The 22,556-nt window shown below is 29.5% G+C and overlaps 10 protein-coding genes across 10 annotated transcripts; 8 read left to right on the top strand and 2 right to left on the bottom strand.

Annotated features, from left to right (window-relative positions):
- Positions 1-764: 764 nt before the first annotated feature.
- Positions 765-2,386, top strand: BX663DRAFT_495255 (mitochondrial carrier domain-containing protein). Its single transcript, XM_051525604.1, has 6 exons — positions 765-1,012; positions 1,096-1,291; positions 1,441-1,514; positions 1,576-1,711; positions 1,799-1,924; positions 1,988-2,386. The coding sequence occupies exons 1-6, from the start codon at positions 857-859 to the stop codon at positions 2,269-2,271; spliced, it is 972 nt and encodes a 323-aa protein (XP_051387213.1). The 5' UTR covers positions 765-856; the 3' UTR covers positions 2,272-2,386.
- An 809-nt stretch (positions 2,387-3,195) lies between these two features.
- Positions 3,196-4,452, top strand: BX663DRAFT_465750 (uncharacterized protein). Its single transcript, XM_051524044.1, has 6 exons — positions 3,196-3,277; positions 3,352-3,480; positions 3,549-3,693; positions 3,779-4,005; positions 4,075-4,215; positions 4,278-4,452. Exons 1-6 carry the CDS (start codon positions 3,209-3,211, stop codon positions 4,419-4,421), a joined length of 855 nt encoding a protein of 284 aa, XP_051387214.1. The 5' UTR covers positions 3,196-3,208; the 3' UTR covers positions 4,422-4,452.
- A 201-nt stretch (positions 4,453-4,653) lies between these two features.
- Positions 4,654-6,082, top strand: BX663DRAFT_548296 (uncharacterized protein; the record flags this gene model as incomplete). The annotated part of the gene is made up of 3 exons (XM_051531069.1): positions 4,654-4,797; positions 4,872-5,085; positions 5,163-6,082. The coding sequence occupies 3 exons, from the start codon at positions 4,654-4,656 to the stop codon at positions 6,080-6,082; spliced, it is 1,278 nt and encodes a 425-aa protein (XP_051387215.1).
- A 12-nt stretch (positions 6,083-6,094) lies between these two features.
- On the bottom strand, positions 6,095-7,082 carry BX663DRAFT_132227 (uncharacterized protein). Its single transcript, XM_051521543.1, has one exon. It carries the CDS (start codon positions 7,035-7,037, stop codon positions 6,108-6,110), a length of 930 nt encoding a protein of 309 aa, XP_051387216.1. The 5' UTR covers positions 7,038-7,082; the 3' UTR covers positions 6,095-6,107.
- A 526-nt stretch (positions 7,083-7,608) lies between these two features.
- Positions 7,609-9,120, top strand: BX663DRAFT_465753 (uncharacterized protein). The gene is made up of 3 exons (XM_051524045.1): positions 7,609-7,915; positions 8,017-8,273; positions 8,352-9,120. The coding sequence occupies exons 1-3, from the start codon at positions 7,691-7,693 to the stop codon at positions 9,055-9,057; spliced, it is 1,188 nt and encodes a 395-aa protein (XP_051387217.1). The 5' UTR covers positions 7,609-7,690; the 3' UTR covers positions 9,058-9,120.
- A 191-nt stretch (positions 9,121-9,311) lies between these two features.
- BX663DRAFT_495272 (cyclophilin-like domain-containing protein) lies at positions 9,312-10,539 on the top strand. The gene is made up of 10 exons (XM_051525605.1): positions 9,312-9,441; positions 9,519-9,543; positions 9,607-9,636; positions 9,698-9,715; positions 9,786-9,801; positions 9,861-9,906; positions 9,966-10,062; positions 10,117-10,153; positions 10,209-10,293; positions 10,355-10,539. The coding sequence occupies exons 1-10, from the start codon at positions 9,350-9,352 to the stop codon at positions 10,401-10,403; spliced, it is 495 nt and encodes a 164-aa protein (XP_051387218.1). The 5' UTR covers positions 9,312-9,349; the 3' UTR covers positions 10,404-10,539.
- Positions 10,540-10,871: 332 nt separating this feature from the next.
- BX663DRAFT_495279 (uncharacterized protein) lies at positions 10,872-13,004 on the bottom strand (the record flags this gene model as incomplete). The annotated part of the gene is made up of 3 exons (XM_051525606.1): positions 12,387-13,004; positions 12,104-12,332; positions 10,872-12,007 (listed from the first exon to the last, which is right to left on the bottom strand). Coding segments are annotated over exons 1-3 (1,754 nt in total), but the record flags the coding sequence as incomplete, so codon positions are not given.
- Positions 13,005-15,390: 2,386 nt separating this feature from the next.
- Positions 15,391-17,744, top strand: BX663DRAFT_528993 (ATP-dependent RNA helicase DBP2; the record flags this gene model as incomplete). The annotated part of the gene is made up of 3 exons (XM_051530209.1): positions 15,391-16,297; positions 16,965-17,222; positions 17,518-17,744. The coding sequence occupies 3 exons, from the start codon at positions 15,391-15,393 to the stop codon at positions 17,742-17,744; spliced, it is 1,392 nt and encodes a 463-aa protein (XP_051387220.1).
- BX663DRAFT_132510 (peptidase M76) lies at positions 17,722-18,546 on the top strand. The gene is made up of 2 exons (XM_051521544.1): positions 17,722-18,073; positions 18,188-18,546. The coding sequence occupies exons 1-2, from the start codon at positions 17,834-17,836 to the stop codon at positions 18,407-18,409; spliced, it is 462 nt and encodes a 153-aa protein (XP_051387221.1). The 5' UTR covers positions 17,722-17,833; the 3' UTR covers positions 18,410-18,546.
- A 40-nt stretch (positions 18,547-18,586) lies between these two features.
- On the top strand, positions 18,587-19,383 carry BX663DRAFT_495287 (TB2/DP1, HVA22 family-domain-containing protein). Its single transcript, XM_051525607.1, has 3 exons — positions 18,587-18,853; positions 18,923-19,110; positions 19,172-19,383. Exons 1-3 carry the CDS (start codon positions 18,622-18,624, stop codon positions 19,301-19,303), a joined length of 552 nt encoding a protein of 183 aa, XP_051387222.1. The 5' UTR covers positions 18,587-18,621; the 3' UTR covers positions 19,304-19,383.
- Positions 19,384-22,556: the final 3,173 nt, after the last annotated feature.

Consider the following 22,556-nt stretch of genomic DNA (forward strand, 5'->3'; position numbering starts at 1 on the left):
AATCTGTGCTAATAGTTTCTTGATACCTTTTCTTGTTGTGCTGATAATTGCTATCAAAAGCAATGTCCATAGGATTAAATGCTTTTTATTTTATTTTATTTTATTTTATTTTATTTTTTTTCATTGTTTACTTTATTTTATCTTTATTAAAACTAACAAAGTAAATGGTTATAGTTTATTATTATTAGATCGAGAGCAACTGAAATAGATAAAGAGACTGCCAAACAGCCTTTCATGGTTATGCTGTACTAAGAATAACGGAAATGAACGGAGACTTAAAAATTTCGATTAATCATTTAAACGTATTATTTTCTACACTACTCAATTCATGTTTGACAAAAGATGCGATTATATTAAATAATTTAAAGGTCGAGAAAGAAGTACACATCATTATGTCCTCTATTTTAACATGGTTCGAGTTTTTTTTTTTTTTTACTACTAATAATAAGCAATGCAATAAAAGAGATGCATGAATTGTATCAGTGATAACTTTTTTTTTAATAGATTTGAAGTATATCTGTTAATAATACAAAATATGACACGGCTGTGTTCACAGGAAATTCATCATATTCCATGTGAACACTTTCCGAGGACTTCCTTTACCCCACATTAAATGGAGTCAATCTAATTGGCGGGTCTTTTGTTTAACTTGAGTCGGAGTTATATTATTTGGTGTGTGAAGCGATCAAGAAAGCAACGAAAAAAAAAACAATGTGATATCCAGATAGCATATGAAAATTATTTAAATATATACTTTTTTTTTTTTTTTTTACTCGGTATTTTATTTTCCTCTTTCTTTATCTTTTCTTTTCCTTTTTACTTTTACTTTTACTTTTCCTTTTTCATTTCTATTAATATGAGCAAAACCGGCGATAATAAGCAAAGAACTCCTCTTCTCACACATCTTGTTGCAGGTGGTGCTGCTGGTTTCATGGAAGCATGTACTTGTCATCCCCTTGATACAATTAAAGTTAGAATGCAATTAGCTAAAAATGCTGCTAAAAATGCTAATGTACGTAGAGGAAGGAGAAGAAAAAGAACTTTATTTAATAAATAAATCAAGAATTAAACTCTCTTTTTGTTTTTTTCGAATAGGGCAAACCGCTTGGTTTCCTTGGCGTAGGTGCAAAAATAATTAAAACCGAATCATTTTGGGCTTTATATAAGGGTCTTGGTGCTGTTGTTTCCGGTATTGTACCTAAAATGGCTATTCGGTTTAGTTCTTTTGAATTATATAAACAATGGATGGCTGATAGTGATGGGAAAGTCAGTACGACTGCCGTTTTTGTTGGTAAGTTGATTTTTTATTTTGATTTTCTAGTAAATGAGAAAAAAGAAAAAGTAAAAAAAAAAAAAAAAAAAAAAAAAAAAAAAAAAAAAAAAAAAAAAAAACAATACGGGAGGGAAATTAATAAAAAAATATATATATCTATATGATAGCTGGTCTTGCTGCTGGTACTACCGAAGCCATCTTAGTCGTTTCACCAATGGATCTTATTAAAATTCGTCTTCAGGTATATATAAAAGAAAGAAAAAAAGGCAATTCAAATTTAATTGATTGAATTCATGATGTAGGCTCAAAGACACTCTATGGCTGATCCTATGGATATTCCTAAATATCGTAATGCACCTCATGCTGCTTATACAATTGTTCGTGAAGAAGGTATTCGTGCGTTGTATAAGGGTGTCACATTAACTGCTTTAAGACAAGGTTTGTTTGTTTGCACGCTAATTTGATTTACATGATTTTCCTTCTGCTCCCCCCCTAATTCTATTTCCTATATACATCTATTTTTAGCTACTAATCAAGCTGCTAATTTCACTGCTTATCAAGAATTTAAGAAATGGGCCAAGTTTTATCAAAACTTAGATGAACTTCCTTCCTATCAACATTTAATTCTTGGTGGTGTCTCTGGTGCAATGGGTATGTCTCTTTTTTTTTTCTTCTTCCTGATAATATATAATTTTATTAATCACTATAAATTAGGTCCTCTTTCTAATGCACCTATTGATACAATTAAAACACGTATTCAGAAATCAAGTGCTACTGGATCTGGATGGGAACGGTTTAAGATCGTTACATCCGAGATCATGACAAAGGAAGGCCCCAGAGCTTTCTATAAGGGATTGACACCTAGATTATTAAGAGTTGCTCCTGGTCAAGCTGTTACATTCATGGTTTATGAAAAGGTAAAATCGTGGCTTGATAGGTTTCAAGAGAAGGTGAATGAAGGTGAAGTTACAACACTTGCATCTACTGCAAAAAAATAGGGATACATCTAATATGTCATAACCCAAACTTCTTTGGTGATAAACAAAAAAAAAAAAAAATTCTCTTTTCTAATTTATCTATTTTTCTCCTTTTTTATTTTATTTTATTTTATTTTTTTAACAGCTATTTGTAATACTACCAGCAAACACACTCTTTTACATTAAAAAAAAAACAAAACAACTTTCACTATTTAGATATTATAAATACATACATACATACATAAGTTACACACATAAATAAATGTATAAAAGTAAAAGAAAATATTAACCAACATCTTTGGGTATTTAACTTTTAATTGTGAGTTATTCTTTTTTTTTTTTGTATACTGATCAAAGGAGTATCAAGTGTATGAATTTGAGTAACAAAAATCCAAGAGAATATTTATCAAGGGAAAGAACTGGAGAGAAGACAGATAGAGTATGGGCCAAGTTCATAGAGCAATGATGTCAAATAGTTTTATACGATAGGTAATATCAATGTGCAAGGGAGAAGAATCTAGATGAGCAACAAACAATGACCCGTCAAAATTTATTATATCTATTAGTTACCTTATTGAATCCATGTAGAATTCATATTCAAGCATAGTAACTAGATAATGATATAATATTTTCTCTTTCTCAAAGCTTTGGGATTCAAGTATGCTTCACAATATTCGTTACTTTTTATGATTTTTATTTCACTTTTGGACTATATTCCTTCAAATAAGGTCATCGCTCAGACATTAGATATTCTTCTTGACGTACGTACAAAAAAAAAAAAAAAAAATTACTTTCAGGAACGAAAAAAAAACAAAACAAAACAAAAAAAATACGTTTATACCCTCTCTCCTCATTATACGCTTTTCTCAATATAGAAATTTTCTCAATTTGTCAATAAAAATTTTCTTATTTATTTATTTATTTTTTTTTTTATCTTTCAGATCTACTTGAAATAAAAATGTCTAAACGTGCAATTCAAAATGGAGGAAATAAAAAAAAGAAACAAAAAATCTACCATTGTTCTAAAGTACATTTATAGAAAAAAAAATACTTGGTATTAGATTTGGCGAATTGATTGCTATTTTTTTTTAATTCACTCAGGAAAATCAAAACAATGGAAGTAATAAAAATAAATTAAACATTACACCTGAAATGAAAGGTGTTCTTGTCATGTGTACTCGTAGTAAAGAAGCTCGTGCAGTTAAAGAGGCTTTAGATATTTTATCAAGAGTAAAAAAATAAAAATAAAAATAAAATAAAATAAAAATGCTTACTTTTTTTTTTATAATAATATATAGTATGCAGATAAATTGTATCCAGCAGATTCTGAGGAAGTCATAAGTGATGATGATTTAGAAGCGTCTATTGCTAAAGAAGTAGCTTCCTTGAAGCAATCAAGCGAGAAAAAAAAGTTAGCTAATATTACTACAGGCATTGATTGTGGTAATATTGCAACGTTCTTTTTTAATTTTTTTGATCTATCTTTAATATTGACTCCCTCTTTCTCTCTTTTTTTTTAAAAAAAAAGTTGCATTTATTAGAGTAAATCCACCAATAGAGCCAGTTAAATTGGTCCATACGATGCTGTCAGATTTAAAAGAAAAACAAGAAAAGACGACGAGATTTATTTCTAGATATTTACCTGTAGAAAAGGTTTGTCATGCTAACCTGCCTGATATTGAATTGGCTGCAAAATCGATTTTTAAACCTCATTTTGATCAAAGGGACGATGAAGGCAAACTTATTTCTAAAAAGGCAAGTCTTTTATACATCCTATATTGTAAAAAAAAAAAAAAAAGGAAACATTGACAAGAATATATATAGTTTGCCGTTGTTTGCAGAGTGCGTAATTGTTCAAAGTTAGATCGTATGAGCGTTATTACTACATTAGCTTCTGCTGTAGGTGCTGGTCATAAGGTAGATTTACAAGAACCAGAATTGACGATTATTGCTGAAATATGTCAAGTAAGTGAAAAATGAAATAAATATTAACTTTGAAAATTTGTTACTCATAATTACATAATTAGACTATTTGTATGCTATCTGTTGTAAAGGACTTTAATGAATTAAAGAAATACAATATCGAAAGTATCTTAGGGATCAATCAAAGTAATAGTCATGAACCAAAAAAAGAAAATGACAAGGCTGAAGTTGAGGCTGAAGCTGACTAAATAAATAAATAAATAATAAATAGTACATAATAAAAAAAAAATAAAAATAAAAAAAAGGGGGTAAAATGCATTGGAAATTCATTTTAGGTACTTTCAGGGATCATTATTACCAAATAGATTTCTGTTTGGTTCCTTAAAGACAAAGAAGATCCTTTTTGTACAGGAAATTGTTTCTTTTATAAATCAAGATTCATATTCTTTTTTTTTTTTTTCCTTTACTTTCTTCTCAGTTATGAGTAATTCAGAAAGAAATGATTATGGATCGATAAATATACAAGTACCCACTTTTGTGCCATTACCAATAGAAACTATTTTAATACCTCCTCCTTCTTCATCTTCTTTTGTTACTGTTACTACTACTACTATTAATCCTCCAGTATGTTTTAATTTTATTAGAAATTATATATAACAAAATAATGATTTCTTTTTTTTTTCTTTCTTTCTTTAAAGATAACAACTACTACTACTGAGGGTAACGATCCTTCTTCTTCTACTAATATTATTACTACTACGACTACAAATGGTAGGCAGAGTACCATTACTACTACTATTAATACTAATACTATTACTACTACTACTACTATTATTATTATTACTACTGCTACTACTAGTAGTAGTAGTAGCTCAATGATAATTACGCCTACTAAGCATAGTAGTAGTAAAAGTAAAAGTAAAAGTAAAAATAAATAATAATAATAATGACTTTTTATTAATCTCTGATATAAACTTCTTCTACCATAGAGCCTATTTCTACTACGTCAACTAGCTATACTACACCCCCTCCAGATAGGACTACGAATGGTCCTACATCAATTGTAAGGACTACACCCATTGTTCGAAATCCTAGTAGTCGGACTACTACTACTACTACTACCACCCTACCATCATCCTCTATCACAAGGACTAAGAATATCATTACATCGACTCCCGTTCCTATAGTAACCGTTACATCCTCAGGAACATTTATTTATACATATACTTCAACATCCTATCGCAGTTATGAAACTGAAATTATTACAACAGATCCAATAGATGATAACAACAACAAAAATGAAGGTGCCATTGTAGGCGGTGCTGTAGGAGGTGTAACATTTATTGTTCTTATAGGTTTTATTGTGGTTGTACTAACTAAGCGTCGTCGTAAGACAAGTAAACACAACACTAGTAACACAGCATCAATGGACGACGATGAAGGACTAGACCAAAATGCTTTTATTATGGATTATAATAATAATACAGCAAATCATCATCCATATAGCAGTCACTCTCATACCTTTGTTTCCAACACGAATGGATCGATGAGCACCAATAGTGTCATCGCCCATAAAGCAAAGCCTAGACCGTTTATTCAGGCTTATAATCCTAGTACAGATGAACATTATGATGATATATCAGCACATCATCATCAACAACAACAACAACAAGAGTCTTATTATAATAATAATAATAATACAGGTTATTCATATGATGTTTATTATCAGCAACAAGAACCTATGATACACATTTCAAATTCTACAAATAGCATGGGTCGAAATGTGCCAGATGAAAATGATTATCATAAATATGAAAGAACCCTTAATAGGAAGATTTCAAGACATGTGCCTGATGAAGTGACTAAGCAGTCTACTACATCTAATAATAATTTAATTTATCATAAATAAAGGCTCTTGGTCATTTTATTTCTATTTATAATTGCTGAGCTCGCCAATCATCCTCATCGTCACTATCTTCTTCTTCATCTTCATCCATAAAAATAGATGCTTCTCTTTCTGTAAATTTATTACTTTTCTTTAGAATTTCCCTCACACTTGATTTAAGTTCTACTCGTATATCATCCTCACTGTCTTGTCTTAATGACTGTCGTTGATCTTCTATTACAGCCTTTCCCTCTTGACGACGCATTTGTTTTAATTTTTCAACCCTTGAATCAAATAGAGCTTGTTCCCTAACCATTAAATCTAAATGACGTTCCTTCCAAAGAAGTTCATCATCTTCATCTTGTACTTCTCTTGATTCCTTTGTAACTTCAATCATGTCTTGATTAAATAAAGCCATTTCTTTATCTAATTCTTCCTTGATTTTTTCTGTATCTTGAACCTCAGTATCTGCTTCTGGATTATCAAAGAATCCGACCGGAAGTCCATTTGGATTATAGACTGTTGCTTGTTCTTGTTCTTCTTCTTCTTCTTCTTGTGGTTGTTGTTCTTGTGTATTATCAAAAAAGTCAGATGGTAAAGCCATTTCTTCGTCTTCGATAGCGTCTTCATTTACCTCTAGGTCCTCTTCTTCCATCCTCAATCGTTTGTTACTACTGTCATGATTAGCTGATGATGATGATGAAGGTGGTGGTGGTGGTGGTGATGGTGAAGCAGGTCGTTTTAATTGTTGTTTTTGTTTGAGAGCTTTTAATTTTTGAATGTTTTCACGATGATGTAAAGAACCCAAATGGGCTTGCCAAACAATGGTTTCTGATTTTACAGGTGCATTACATACAATACAAATAAGTCGTCCAGTTTCATCATATTTAGCAAAAGGATGTGTTACTTTGGACAATTTATTTCTTTCAGCTTGTTGTTTTTTTAACAGTCGACGTACATCAGTCTTGGGTGACGACATGTTAAATTAGCAATCAATATGTAAAAGAGAAAGAGTGAAAGACAGTTTTTTTTTTTTTTTTTTTTTTTTTTTTTTTTTTTTTTTTTTTTTTTTTTTTTTTTTTAATTGTACATAAAGATGATGATTATTTACAATCAAAAATCGGTAGTCACGCACATGGAAAGGGAAAATTATTTCTCTTTTAAGAAAATGCATAATAATAATTCTATTGAATTGAATTATTTCGCCCTCTCCCCTCCCCCTTAATTAAAAGAAGACATGTTAACTCTAGATATCAAAATAAAAATAAAATAAAAAATAATAATCATATCCATAGTTATTATTTAGAGTGGATATATAAAAAAGAAAGGGATCCTATATGTTATAAATAATAGCTTACAAGACTTTAATATAAAGCTTATAATTCAAACAAATTACAACTGCCATTCTCTTTATTAGTCACTTTTTTTTTCTATTGGCCTTTTCTTATTATTCGTTGTTGATTTAACTGATTCTCCACCATTTTTTTTTTTAAATCCTTAGTCGTGGCTTTTCCAAATTCGGATGTGACTTGCTTATCGTACTCTTCCTTAAAAAAAAAATAATAATAATAATGAAAAACATGGAATAAATAACCTTTTTTTTTGTTCATATTACAAAGATTATTTGAAATAATGGGAAAAAAAGATAGAAAAGAAAACGATGACTTTAATATTCTCGAGGAATTACCTTCACTTAATGTAGATGAAGAAGAGAAAGCACGTTTAGATGCTAAGGCTGAAAAAAAGAAACTTAAAAAAAAGGAAATGACTGAAGAAGAAAAGGAGGAACAACGTAGAATTAATAGAGAAAATCGAAAAAAGAAAAAACTTCAAAAGGAAATAAATAAAAAAAGAAAGGTAAAAGAATTTGTTATTATTTTTTTTTGTGACATTGCAAGTTGTTTTGTATTTCTTGTCTAATGTGTGTGTGTGTGCGGGCTTCCTTTTTTTTTCTTTAGAGAGGAGAACTACAAGAAGAAGAAGAAGAAGAAAATACTGAAACAGAACAAACAAAAGATGAAAATGAAAAAGATGATAAAGTTATTAAAAAGCCCAAGGTTGAAAAGAAAAAGAAAGAGATGGAATATGGTATTTGGGTTGGTAATCTTTCTTATGCCACAACAGTAGATACAATAAAAAGTTTCTTTAAAGAATGCGGTGAGATAACTCGTATCAAGTGTCCAAAGGGAAATGGAGTTAAAAATAATAATAAAGGGTATGAAAGTAAGAAAGATAAATAGATTTATTTCTCGACTCGAATCCACTCACTTTACTTTACTACTTTTATTTTCAGTTTTGCTTATGTCTTCTTCTCCACTCCAGAAGCAGCAGCAAAAGGTGTCTCCCTGTCAGAACAAAAATTAGAAGGTCGTTCACTTTTAATTAAAGACGCAGATAACTTTGAACGTGCAGATGGTACAAAACCACCAACAGCAGCTGAAAAGAAAGAGATTAAGAAACAAAAGAATCCACCTTGTCCAACTCTTTTTTTGGGTAATTTAAGTTTTGATACAACAGAACAATCTATTCGTGAACGCTTTGAATGGGCAGGTGATATTCGTAAAGTACGTGTTGCTACCTTTGAAGATTCTGGTAAATGTAAAGGTTTTGCCTATGTTGATTATCATACAGTTGAATCAGCTACAAAGGCTATTCGTGCTCCTGATAAACATACCTTGGATGGACGTAAGGTGAGAGTAGAATTTGCTAGTGAGGAAGCACACATGAGATCCAAGCCTTGGTTAATGCGTGAAAAGAAACAAAAGCAACCCAGTCAACAAGATAACACGAATACAAGTGAAGTGCAAGAAGAAGAAGAAAAAGAAGAAGAACGACCTAGAAGAAAGAGAGTAAATCACGAAGATAGAAAATTTAATAACAAGAAACCAGCTCATACACAACATCAAGGAAGAGTGAAATCTGGAGAGGCTTTATCTCAAGCTCAAAGACAAAAACCCACTGTACAAGAATTTAAAGGCACTAAAATTGTCTTTGATTAATTATCTTTTTTTTTTTTATTATAGACCAGATAAATATCCTAATAATAATATAATCTCTCTTTTATTACCATCTTATTTGTTGAATAAATGTAGTATACAATAGTATTATTTTATATGATTATATAATACTAAATGAATATTATAAATGTGTCAATGTTGATACTATTATGATGATGTGGTGTATATAGCAAGTATATATGAATCTATTATTTATAAGCGCAAAAATTAGAAAAAAAAAAAAGTAACTTTTACAAGTCTATTTTGACATTTTTGAGTGTGTAAAATAATAATAATGGCTAATAATAGTGATAAACGACCATCTGTAATTCTTGATACCTCTATGGGATCTATTCATGTTGAACTTTATTGGGATCATGCACCAAAGTACACATAGAATTAATAATACATGGATATATAGATCAATATTTATTGATTTTTTTTTTTTTAATTAAATAATTTAGAACATGTAAAAACTTTTACGAACTTGTAAATATAATTGATCTTATATTAAATGTGATTGACTTATTAGACTATTGTTATTGATAATAGGCTAAACGTGGTTATTATGATGGTGTTAGTGTGAGTATATATGTATATTATATGTATAACTGAATAGACTAACAATTTAATACAACTATAGTTTCATCGTATTATTGCTGTAAGGGATTATAATTATTCATATTTCAAATGAATTAAACTACTAATAATATTTTATCTTGTTAATTAAGGATTTCATGATTCAAGGTACTGATTTAACAAGATGAAAAAAAAAAAAAATAAAGTCTAATTTATTTATCATTTAGGTGGTGATCCAACTGGTACTGGACGTGGTGGCGCTTCTATTTATGGGTAATAAAACAGTGATAATAATAAAAATTATATATAATAACTTTATCATGTTTAACTAGTGAAAAGTTTGAAGATGAAATTAACCGTGAACTCAAACATACGGGTGCAGGCATTCTTAGTATGGCTAATGCAGGTCCTAATACAAATGGTTCACAGGTATAAATATATGGAAGGAAAGCTACATACATAAATTTAATATCTATTATATAGTTCTTTATTACATTAGCACCAACTCCATGGTTGGATGGTAAGTTTTATTTAAATTGGATGACATTATAAAAAATAAATATTATTTTATATAGGCAAACATACAATTTTTGGTAGAGTAAGTGATGGAATGAATGTTGTGAAGAGAATGGGCTTAGTAAGAACAGATGCTAATGACAGGTAAAAGATAACTAAACTAACTAATTCTATTTATTATTAATATTAATATAAATATAAATAGACCTAAAGATACTGTTCGTATTGAACGTTGTCGTATTGAGGATATATAATCTTAAATAATAGGATCATATCTTGCATTATGTTCATGACGATTACTTAAAAGGCTATAAAAATAAAATTAATTGAATATGCATGTATTATACATACTTTTAATATTACTTACAAGTAAAGAATTAACCCTACTACGGGGAAAAAAAAGACTAAAAGAGACCAACCTAATTTACCCGAGATTGTTCTATTCGAGTTCATAACTTCAAATATAACAATTAAATCAAGAATCAAGATGATGAGACCAAGGATCCCACCGCTATAAGAAAGCATATTATCCTTCATTTTTGTTTTATTTTTCTTGTTGCTATTGTATTTAATATAAAATAAACAAAAAGAAGAAGAAGAAGAAGCAAAAGGATTTTCTATTTTATTTTATTATGCAATAGTAATCATTTCAATAGAATGACATATTTACTTAATTTCCTTTTATAGAAAAGTGGGATTGTTACTATTGCTATTATTATAAACTTGGCTAATAGAAGTAGTAGTAGTAGTAGTAGGATAGCAATAAAAAAGAAATAATAAATAGGCTTCTTCTTTTATTATATTTATATCTATACAAAAAGAGGGAAGAAGAAGAAAAGAAAAGTACAAGTTGATAATTAAAGTCGTATATATTACATGATGAATTAATTATCATCATCATCATCATTAATTCTAGCTAAAGGATGAATGGATGGAGGAATATGTACAATAGTTGATAAAGAAGAATTAGCTGTGGTATGATTATCAAAATGAATAGTGCTATTATTATTATTATTATTATTATTAGTATCCATGTTGTAATGATGAAGTATAAAGTCAGATAGCATCCCTCCTTCTTCTATATTTTTCTGATTATGAAATCCGCAATGGATTAGAATCCAATGAAGAACAGAAGCTACACGAGGATGTTTATAAGGTACAAATATATTTCCATGAGCTGTATTTTCATCTTTGTTATAGTCATTTGTTGTTATTATAGGCAAAGATTCTCTTGTGGAGGATGTTGATTCATCAAGATAGGCAAGACCATGATGGATAGGTGAGATCATAAAGGAATGGTCGCTTGAAATAAAAGTAGACTGTTTGCTTTCTTTTCTATTATTATAATAATGGTGTTGAATTTGACTGTTATAAACTGAAAGAGGGACACTCATACGACGCATCGGAATAGTAGTAGAATATAAATTAGTACCTTCTGTTATACTTTGTGAATGTTGAATAGGATATGTATCTTCAATATGATGAAATCGAGCCTTTAAAGGCATTTTAATAATAGAATGACGTGATGAGATAGGCTCTCTATGTTGATTTAGAGTGTCTATTTGATGATGGTGGATTCTGTCTTGCGATAAACTCATAGGAATAATTTCTATTTGGCCATCACTATATTCACGAATTTGACTGTAATCATCTACATATTTTTGTTTACATAATTTCCATTGTTCATTCATAAAACTTGTCATTGCTGGATCACTAAAGAAGACGATAGCTGTAAAGAGTCCCTGAAGACTTTTAAATGTTACATCTACTAATGCTAATGGATAATTTGGAGTATTTGTTGATGTATCCGTAAGAATAATCTGGAAAATAAAACCCCAAATGTTACTTAAAAGAGGAACTATATATAGATAGATGCATCTATAAATATGTATGAAAAAAAAAAAAAAAAAAAAAGAAAAAAAGAAAAGGAAAGGAAAGGAAAAAGAATAGATACCTAATGGATAAATAATACATCTTGAAACGACGCGAATAAATACATTGGATTGATATTTTATACGTTGCTGAATAGTATTATTAGCTGTTTCAACTGTTTGTGAAGTGGCAGCAATGTGAACAAATTTTCTAATGACCATCCTGTTTTCTCTTAATAATTTAAAAAGTGCCATAGTTGAACAAGCAAATGCAATGACAATTACAAAAAATAAAAATCCATAATAAGACATCTAATAAAAGTAAATCATCATTATTTAAATTAAACTAATATTGTTATTATTTACCCATAGTAAATTACCAAAACCAAATCGATAATACTGAATAAAATAATAACATTGAAGATGTTCACTTGAGAATGAATCATTGGCTTCTTTTACAATTGGTATAATAAGTGTTATTAACGCATAAATAAAGGCAAAAAGATAGTAAGTTCGTTCTAATTTATGTGCTGGACAAGAAATGTGAAATACAAAGACCAAGACAAGATTCACACCAACAATTGTCAAGAGATTAGTACTCATGATTCTCGAGAACATGATAAAAATAATACTTGTTCTGCATATTGCTGTATCACCGTATATTAGAATAATGATGATAGAAAATACTGTATTCAGTAAATCCATAAAAGTAGCAAAAAATACGCAATGTAAAGAGACTCTATTTGCTTTATCAGGATGTGATATACGCAAATAAAGATAAGAAAATACAACTGCAAAAGAAGAAAATAAGGATATACTTGATGTGACTAAAACTAATTTCATTAATGCTTGATATTGTTTTGCAGTATATATAAGTCCTGCCGGAATATTTTGACGTCTTTTAGATAATGAATAAAGCATACTGAACAAGTGAAAATAGAAAAAGAAACATAAAATATAAAACGTAAAACATACAAAAAAAAAAGGCTTTGTAAGTATTGTCTATTAAAGAGAGAAAAAAGAAGAATCTTCTAATAAACAAGGTTATTAAACTCACTAATTATAGTTTTCTGGCGCATAAAAAAATATGAGCAAGAATTTATGCGTGACAGCAACAACAATAATAATAATAGTAATAAAAAAAAAAGTATGCGAGTATCCAATTGAAAAAATTATCTCTAATAGGGAAGGAAAGAGACTTTATAAAGTAGAATAAAACTCGTTAGAAGACTGCATTATTGAGTTGTAAAGAGTGAACAATAATGATTGTATTCAAATAGGCTATAAGTAGATTCTTCCATAAAAGTATAACATGCTGTCTTCTCCTTCGTGCTTCATATGCTCAAATACTATTCTCGATTTGTCTAATTCGTCATTATTTATGTAGCTAGCTAGCAATCAAAAAATGCGAGTCTCTGTTTATTTATAACTGTGAAGAAAAGTTAAAAATCTCAATTGAGTTTGTAGAATATCATAAAGTAATATATTCTGTAGACTTTGTAAATATTATTTGAACAGAAGTCAATAATAATTACAATCCTAGAAAGTAAGAGCTTAATACATATAGAGACCTGACCTGGTCTGGCCTGATATTATTACAACACAGTTGAGGTTAGTGTTGCCGATATTGACTTGAAGAAATAATTGCTTGGTAGATGATATTTTTAACGTACCTTTCTTTTGGCTTGTTCTTTTTTTTTTTTTTTTTTTTTTTTTTTTTTTTTTTTTTTTTTTTTTTTTTCTTTAAAAAAAATTACTTTTCTATTCTAAAATAGTCTAATGAAGTATTGATAGATAGTCCGTTATAAATAGCTTCTAAAATTCATTGATATGCTGTTTATAGTCTCTTCAATTAACAAATAGAGTTGTTGGAAATAAAATAATTCAAGAATTAAATATGTTGACTTGTACCAAGAAGCTTTATAGAGAATAAACAATTGCAAATAAAAGAAAGTGAGGGAGGCATCAATTAAAAGGAGAAGAAAATTCTGATAAAGTAAATGAAGCTAATAAGCAAATATTATATAAAACTGAAGATTCTAACCAACAATTCTTATAAATTATAGCGTACTAAATAAGTTTAGATTCTTTGTGTATAAAGAGACTCTATTTTATCATATTTTAGATTATATATTTTAAAAATATATATATGTATATATCTTTCTAAAACTAGTAAAAAGACATTATGATTATTGTTCAACTAAGCTACTTTAAATAAATATGTTTCAAACATCATACTTTCCTCTTGATCTCTAATTTTTTTTTTTGTAGCTAATTAAATATAGTCTTACGTAAGCAGCAGCTCTATTATATTATGTTATATATTCTATGACTATCAAATAAAGTTACTGTTATTATCAATCAGGTTCTATAAATCAATCAACAAGTGTATTACGTATTCTTCCATATGATGTATAATTATTACTTATTTCAATTCAATTGGTCTAAAATTTTAATAGTGGCTGAGTCATTAATTTATATGTTAAAGTCTTGAACAATTTTCTCCTTATTCTTAAAAAGTTTTTTTTTATTGTTTTTTCTTTTCTTTTTTCTTTATTACACATTTTATTTAAAACAATCAAAATGTCTTCTTATTCTTCATCTCACCATCATTACTCATCATCCAGTCGTAGTGGAGGAAGCTATCGTGATAATAGGGACACTTCTCCTAGAAGATCAAGTAGACCGTAAACTATTATTTATTATTATTATTATCGATTTATTCTCATTTAAAATACTAATTTATTTTATTTTATTTTTTTTTTCATCTAGTTCTTCAAGCCATGGTAGTCATTCTCGTAGTGATGATCGTGGTTATTCCTCTTATCGCTCAAGCCGTGATACTTCAAAAAGTCATGGACATAGTAGCAGCTATTCTAATCATAACAATAGTAGTCATTACTCAAATAGTAGTAGTTATAGTACTCAAAATACTCATGTTGCCCCTACAACAACTACTAGCAGTTATGATACCCAAAGTAATTACAGTGCTACAGCCACACCCGGTTATGGTATTCCTGCCGCCACAGCAGCAGCAGCAGCAGCAATAACAGCCACTTATAATTCTGCTGTACCTACTAGCTATGGTGTGACGAATACCAATTATAGTTATTCATATGGTCAAGATGGATATTTAAGATATTATCCACAAAATAACAATAATTCAATTGGTGCTTTGCAAGATATTGTTTGGGATCTGTCTACACTTCCTAAATTTGAAAAGAACTTTTATTCTGAGCATCCAACTGTTGCTGCTCGTTCTGAAGAAGAAGTGAATGAAATTCGTGCCGCTGCCAATATGAATGTTACAGGTCAAGGTGTTCCTAAGCCTTTAAAAACATTTGAGGAGGCTAATTTCCCATCTTATGTCATGGATGAATTAAAAAAAATGGGTTTTGCTAATCCTACCCCTATTCAATGTCAAGGCTGGCCTATGGCTTTGAGTGGTCGAGATGTTGTTGGTGTTGCAGAGACAGGTTCTGGTAAAACTTTATCCTATATTCTACCTGCTATTGTTCATATTAACGCTCAACCTTTACTTCAACCTGGTGATGGACCTATTGTGCTTGTCTTGGCTCCTACTAGAGAACTCGCTGTTCAGATTAGTGAACAATGTGCTCGATTTGGTGCTAGTTCTCGTATTAAGAACACTTGTCTTTATGGTGGTACTCCTCGTGGTCCTCAAATTCGTGACCTCTCTCGAGGAGTTGAAATCTGTATTGCTACTCCTGGACGTTTAATTGATATGCTTGAAAATGGCCGTACTAATTTAAAGAGAGTTACCTATCTTGTCTTGGATGAAGCTGATCGTATGTTAGATATGGGTTTTGAACCTCAAATTAGTAAAATTATCAAACAAATTCGTCCTGATCGACAAACATTAATGTGGTCTGCTACATGGCCCAAATCTGTTGAAAGACTAGCACAATCTTATCTTAAAGATTTTATTCAAGTTACAATTGGTTCTTTATCTTTAAGTGCATCCGAAAATGTAACTCAAACAGTAGAGATTTGTAATGAAATTGAAAAGCGTGGCAAACTTATTAGTCATCTTGAACGTATTATGGAAAACCCTGAACATGAAAGAAAGACGATTGTATTTACGAGTACAAAACGTACTGCAGATGATATCACTCGTTTCCTTCGTCAAGATGGATTCCCTGCTCTTGCTATTCATGGTAATAAACAACAGAATGAACGTGATTGGGTTTTGAATCAATTCCGTTCAGGTGGACATCCTATTATGGTTGCAACTGATGTAGCCTCTCGTGGTATTGGTATGTATAGATTAATATGCTGATAAGAAACTACCTATGTTTACAATAATATGAAATAATGAGAGGGAAGGAAGGAGGGGGGAGGGTTGTTGTTTTTATGGAATTTATAACCCTTCATAAGTATACGCTATCATCTATATATCTTTTTTCTTTTTTCTTTCCAGTTCAGGTTTAGTATGATGATTTTGGATTTGATGATTTTTTTTTGTAGAGAAAATTCTCTCTCTATAAAAAAAAACAGCAAAGAATTAGAAACTGGAAAAGAAAAAGAAGGAAGAAGAAAAAGGAATTTAATATTTTGTTACTCGAAAGTTAGGTAACTTTCATTGGGAAAAAAAAAGATGAAGAATCTTCTCAATCAAATTTGATAATATACAGACATACTTCGCATATATATATATCTATCTGTTGTCAAGCCACTTTATATATGTAATGTATGTATCTATATATATATTTTTTTTTATTGAGAAGACTTTTTTTTTTTTTATTTAAATAAGTATATGAATATTTATATACATATTTTATTTATTTTATCTTTTTTTTTATGAATTTACTTTCAAGTAACATTTTAAACTTATTCCTTTTTTTTGGCGTTATTTATGACTTTTTTTTTGCCCCTATTTAGTTGTTATTGTTTATTAATATTTATTTCTATGTACGTGTATAGATGTGAAGGATGTCAAGTTCGTTATCAACTATGATTTCCCTACTAATATAGAAGATTATGTCCATCGTGTTGGACGTACAGGTCGTGGTGGCAATACAGGCCATTCGATTACTTTCTTTACTGCAGATAATGCCCGTCAAGCTCGTGATTTGATTGATATTCTTAACGAAACTCAACAATATGTGGATCCTCGTTTACAAATGATGGCTCAAACACGCGGTACAGCTAGTAATCGTGGTGCTAGAGGAGCCGCACGAGGTAATTATGTTGGTTCTTATGGTAGAGGAGGCTGGTAAAGTATGAAAAAACAACAACAAATGTATCTGAAATTGCATTTATTCCTATTATCTTAAATATCTATGTCGTTTTATTATTTTTTTTTCTCCTATTAATTAATAAAAATACAACTGTGTAAATAGTGTTATTTCTTTATATTATCCAATCAATTACTGAGGTTTATTTTTTTGAATTTAGACAGACAGGGGGCATAAGTGTTCATTATTTCCTCCGCCCCCCTTTTTTTTTTTTTTTTTTTTTTTCTGTTGTAATATAGAATCAAAGATGACAGAAATCAATGAAGAGCCTAAAGTATCCTTAAACGATTTAAAAAAATTTGAGAAATGGACAAAAGCACTTAAATACATTACAGGACTTGGTATGACAGAGGCTGAAAGGAAAGATTTTAAAAAGCGTTTAGAAACAGATTTGGAAGATTATCAATGCCGTCAATGTGAAGCATGGAGAGATCAACTTGTAAAAAACAGTAAAGTTATTTTCTAAATGTGTTGTATAGATATTTATATATATCTATTTAACCAGTTTTTTTTTCTTTTAAAAAAAAAAAAAAAATAGGTCCACCTGTTCGATTTATGTTGGATGAACTTAAAAAGATCAAAAGTCCAATGAGTCGAGATGATTTTGAATGTATACCATGTGATGAAACAATGTCAGGAGGATTTTCACCTACTGAAGGTGTCATATTATGTCAAAATCGTCTTGCTTCAAAACGTCATACAGAAGTTACTATGGTTCATGAAATGGTTCATGTGTATGACGACAAGAAATTTAAAGTAGATTGGTATAATTTGAAACATCAAGCTTGTAGTGAGGTAAAAAAAAAAAAAAAAAAAAAAAAAAAAAAAAAAAAAAAAAAAAAAAAAGTATACAAATATAAAAAAAAACGTGACATTATTTAAGAATTAACTAGAATTAAATATAAATAGATTAGAGCAGCTAGTCTAAGTGGTGATTGTCGTTGGACAAAGGAAATTCAAAGAGGATTCTTTACATTTACAAAACAACATCAAGAATGTGTTAAAAGAAGGGCCATTTTAGCGGTTACGAAAAATCCAAGTTGTAAAAATGAAGAAGATGCAGAACGTGCAGTTTTGAGTGTTTTTGAAAGTTGTTTTGCAGATACAAGGCCATTTGATGAAATATATTAAAACAAAACAAGCATAAAAAGAAAAAGAAAAAGAAAAAAAAAAAATCACGTATATATTTTGGACATGTTACACTTCGTGACGCGATCTTTTTAATTTATTATAGTTTACTTCCCCCTTAAAATAATAATAATTTTTTTTTTCCTTTTATTCCCTTTCTCTTAATTTTATTTATTTAATAAAAAAAAAAAAAAAAAAATAAAATAAAATAAAAAATGGCAACTGTTAGCCCTTATAGTGCACAAGGTATTCAAACAAAGGTAAAAGATATCCTTGGACGTGTTGACAATGAGTTATCCAAGTACAAGTTGGTAAATGATTTTGAACGTAAAACGGGCGTTCCTAAAAGCTATGTTGCTCTTGGTACCGGCGGTATTGTCTTTTTGATGATCTTTTTTAATTTGGCTGGTCAATTGTTAACAAGTGCTATTTCTTGGCTTTATCCAGGTATGTATAAATATATAATAGATGTGTGTATTTGATATGTAAATTTACCTTCATTTGGGATAAATATAGCTTATGCATCTTTTAAGGCTATTGAAACTGTAGATAAAAATGATGATAAGCAATGGTTAACTTATTGGACTGTTATTGGCTTCATCCAAATGATTGAATACTTTTCTGATATTCTTCTTTATTGGTTCCCTTTCTATTATCTTTTTAAGACATTGTTTGTTCTTTACTTGGCTTTACCTCAATTCAAAGTAAGAAAAAGCTTTTTAAAAAAAAAATGCGCCTTATTGATGTATTCTTCTATTATTTTAGGGGGCTGAAGTTATTTATAGTCGTTTCTTACGTCCCTATCTTCTTAATGCTCAAGGAGATATTGATCTTCATGCTAATAAGCTTAAGGCAAAGCTTAATGAATTCTCTTCTACTACTGACAAGACAGAGTAAATAATAAATATATATATATATATATATATATACATGTATGTATGTATGTATGTATGTATATTATATGATTATATACATGTAATAATAAATGCAAAATATATCTTTTTTTTTTTATTCAATTAACTGCTGACAAATGCATAGAAAAAGGTGGGATTGACTTCATATGTTACGCATATTTGTTAACTTTGCCCTTACTCTTATTGTGGCTTGTGTATGTTTTATCATTGTATCTAAAAATTAAGGTGTAATCAAAAACACATTCAATGGATTATATATCTTTAAAGTTATATCATCTTTTTTTTTTCATAAATAAACCACGTATACAGCGACTCTATCCTCAAAGTTCATTTTTTTATTGGCCAAAGTTTGCTTTTGCAAATAGCTCATATTCGCTTTTATATCACTCAAAATTCGTTTTTGTTCGCTTTATTTATTTAATTTCAAATGAACAGCAATTTTTTTTTTTTTTTTTTTTTTTTTTTTTTTTTTTTTTTTTTTTTTTTTTTTTTACAAAGATAGACAGGGCAATATCTTATACGAGCAAGACAATAAGGCAATGGATTTTGTTGAGAAAGTCAACCCTTACAATAAGGGTTCAATAATAAACATTCTAGATATTTCGAAAAGTGAAAAGTGAAAAATACATGAAGAATCATTGTTCTTCCAACTTAGGTTATGTTTCATATTTCCTATGTTTTTTAAACTTCAAGATGCTAGTTTTTGATGACAGTTCAACAACATCTGCTCTTATCTATATCAAAGCATTTAAGGAGCAAAAAGCGTTCAAAAAAAAGGAGATCACTCATTTAATAGATAGTAAAAGGAAGTATAAAAAGTCTAGCGATACAAAGAAAGAAGAAAAAAAAAGATGAAAAGCAAGAGACAAGTAAATAAGAAGCAAAAGACGACATAGGTAAGCATAGGACACATATGTGGTGATCCTTGATGAAATGTAGTGTCTGGTTCTCCCCATGTTGACCGTAATGAACGCCAGGCTATATCTCACAAACTACATTTATTAAGTAAAAGAAAAAAGAAGCATCTATAAGAAGAGGTATTAAGTTTTGTCGTTGGGAATAACAGCTCTTAACGACTGTATACAGAGATTAAATTTAGGGAATTACCTTCTTAGCTATTGATGAGAGGGATGAGGAGGGGGAGGGTTTACTATTGCTTTAATTGACAACAAGCGTAGACATGTTAATATTTTAACTTTAAAGATAAAATAAGAGGACCCACTTGTCTCGTTATTAACATATGAGGAGCAGTGATTGGATAATACATGCTTATTAAATGGTAAAACACTGTTAAATAAAAACTTTCGAGTGTATATTATGCTTGGCATGGTTGCTTCATCCATTCTGGGTGAGAATCTTGGGTAACAGCTTTTCATATCATCTAGATTTATTCCTTCATGTTTTATCATTGATCTTGAAACTGCAGCATTGACGAGTTTCACTTTACTGTAGTCTTCAACTGACATCGATACTTTGACATATCTACATAAAAAAAAAAAAAAAAAAAAAAAAAAAAATACTAGGCCCTTTTTTCAAGTTGATTGTTACTGAATTTTTACTTCTATTGCTTACAAGAGGCATGCATTAACCGGAAAAGAGGAGAGAGCATTTGAAAAAAAAAATGAATTGCTATATCGTATTTCCTCTATTAGATCAACTAAGATTACATTTCAATAAAATCAATTTATAGTTGCCGTTACTGGAAAATAGTAAGTCTATTGTTCTCCTAATACTTTACTGAGTAATTATAATATTTGTTAATAAGGTTACAAGGAGCGGATGTTTATTTCGACTTTTCTTTTAAACACTGGCTCATATAAAATGATCTTGATTTCTTTTCACTCAAAATCTCCTCTCACTTACAAAACAAAGGGCTTACATAGACTCGTTTAAATCAAAGTCCTTCTCTTAAATCTATAATTTATATTACTTCAAAACTTATGCCAACCAAAATCTTTCACGCAAGAGGGCTGATGATAAGGCAAAGTAAGTTCAATATTATAGTGTAATGTTATGAGTAATCTAAACAAGCTCAGCTTATTTCAACAGAAATTTTTCACGTGTGGTAATGTCTCATCCTTTTGTTGTATATAGGCATTATTTTGCATCGTTATGGACAAACCATCATCCATCATTTGGTTAGGCATATGAGCAGAAGATTATGTAGTTTTTTTGCTTGCGACGTAATTACCATATAACGTTTATCTGCAAAACAAACAGCCGTATCTTGTAGATAGATAGTTTATCTACAGATGGTGTTTCCTGACTTCTGTTTAGGTTTCTGTAGCCATTCTTCATGAACTAAAGCAACGATCGACGATAGCTTGTTTTGTCTTCCCAAGCTCTCTAGTTTTCACCTTTAACCAAGTACGATTTCATTTTGACCCTTCTATATTCAATTACACATTTATATTTTACTTTGACAAACTTGTAAATCTGGATGTGTTGTTATTAAAATGAAAAATTCAATAAAGTATACATAAAAGGAGAAGTAACAGACGACAAAAAAAAACCCCCAGTCAGATAGGAATGCAATAGATCTGAATCAGCATGCTGTTGAGTTAATAATGTGAAGTAAAACTTTGCTTGCATTAATTAGAGAAAAGAAAGCAAATGCCACCAAAAAATACGTGCACGAAGATTTGTTCAGTAAAACTTTTTTTCCTGTTGAAACTTACATAATTTTATACATACCATTTAGTAAATATCAACAGTCATGACCTTTCAAACGGTGGTTTGGCCTGCCGTATTTATTGAATGCCGATATTCTTTACATTATTTTGTTGTAAGCATATTGATTTAGAGCGAAAAAGTCGCTGAAGATTTTTAATACATGTACACATCTGTTAACAGGTGATAACGATAAAATCAGATAAAGTGTCCACCAAAGAAACTCTAAAAGGAGATAGAAAAGCATATTTTCTTGACATCTTTACTCAATAAAAAACGTATGCATGTACATTCGATATATAACTGTAAATATAGACGTATAATTTTCTTTTAATAAGCATTCTAATGTTTTTAAAAATAAATAGTAAAAAGTTGAATTTCAATTATTATTATATTTTTTTTTGACTTGTATATGTATCAAATACTGGAGAAAAATAAATAAAATGTAAACTCCCAATTTATAAAAGGACAACTATTTTTTTTTTTTTCATTTATATTTGTTATTTCTGAAATGGACGTATCTAAACGATAGTCACACACTCTATCACACCTCTGAGGAAAATATG

Source organism: Cokeromyces recurvatus (genome assembly GCF_025118155.1).
Source record: "Cokeromyces recurvatus strain NRRL 2243 chromosome Unknown BX663scaffold_2, whole genome shotgun sequence".
NCBI classification, from domain to species: Eukaryota; Fungi; Mucoromycota; class Mucoromycetes; order Mucorales; family Mucoraceae; genus Cokeromyces; species Cokeromyces recurvatus.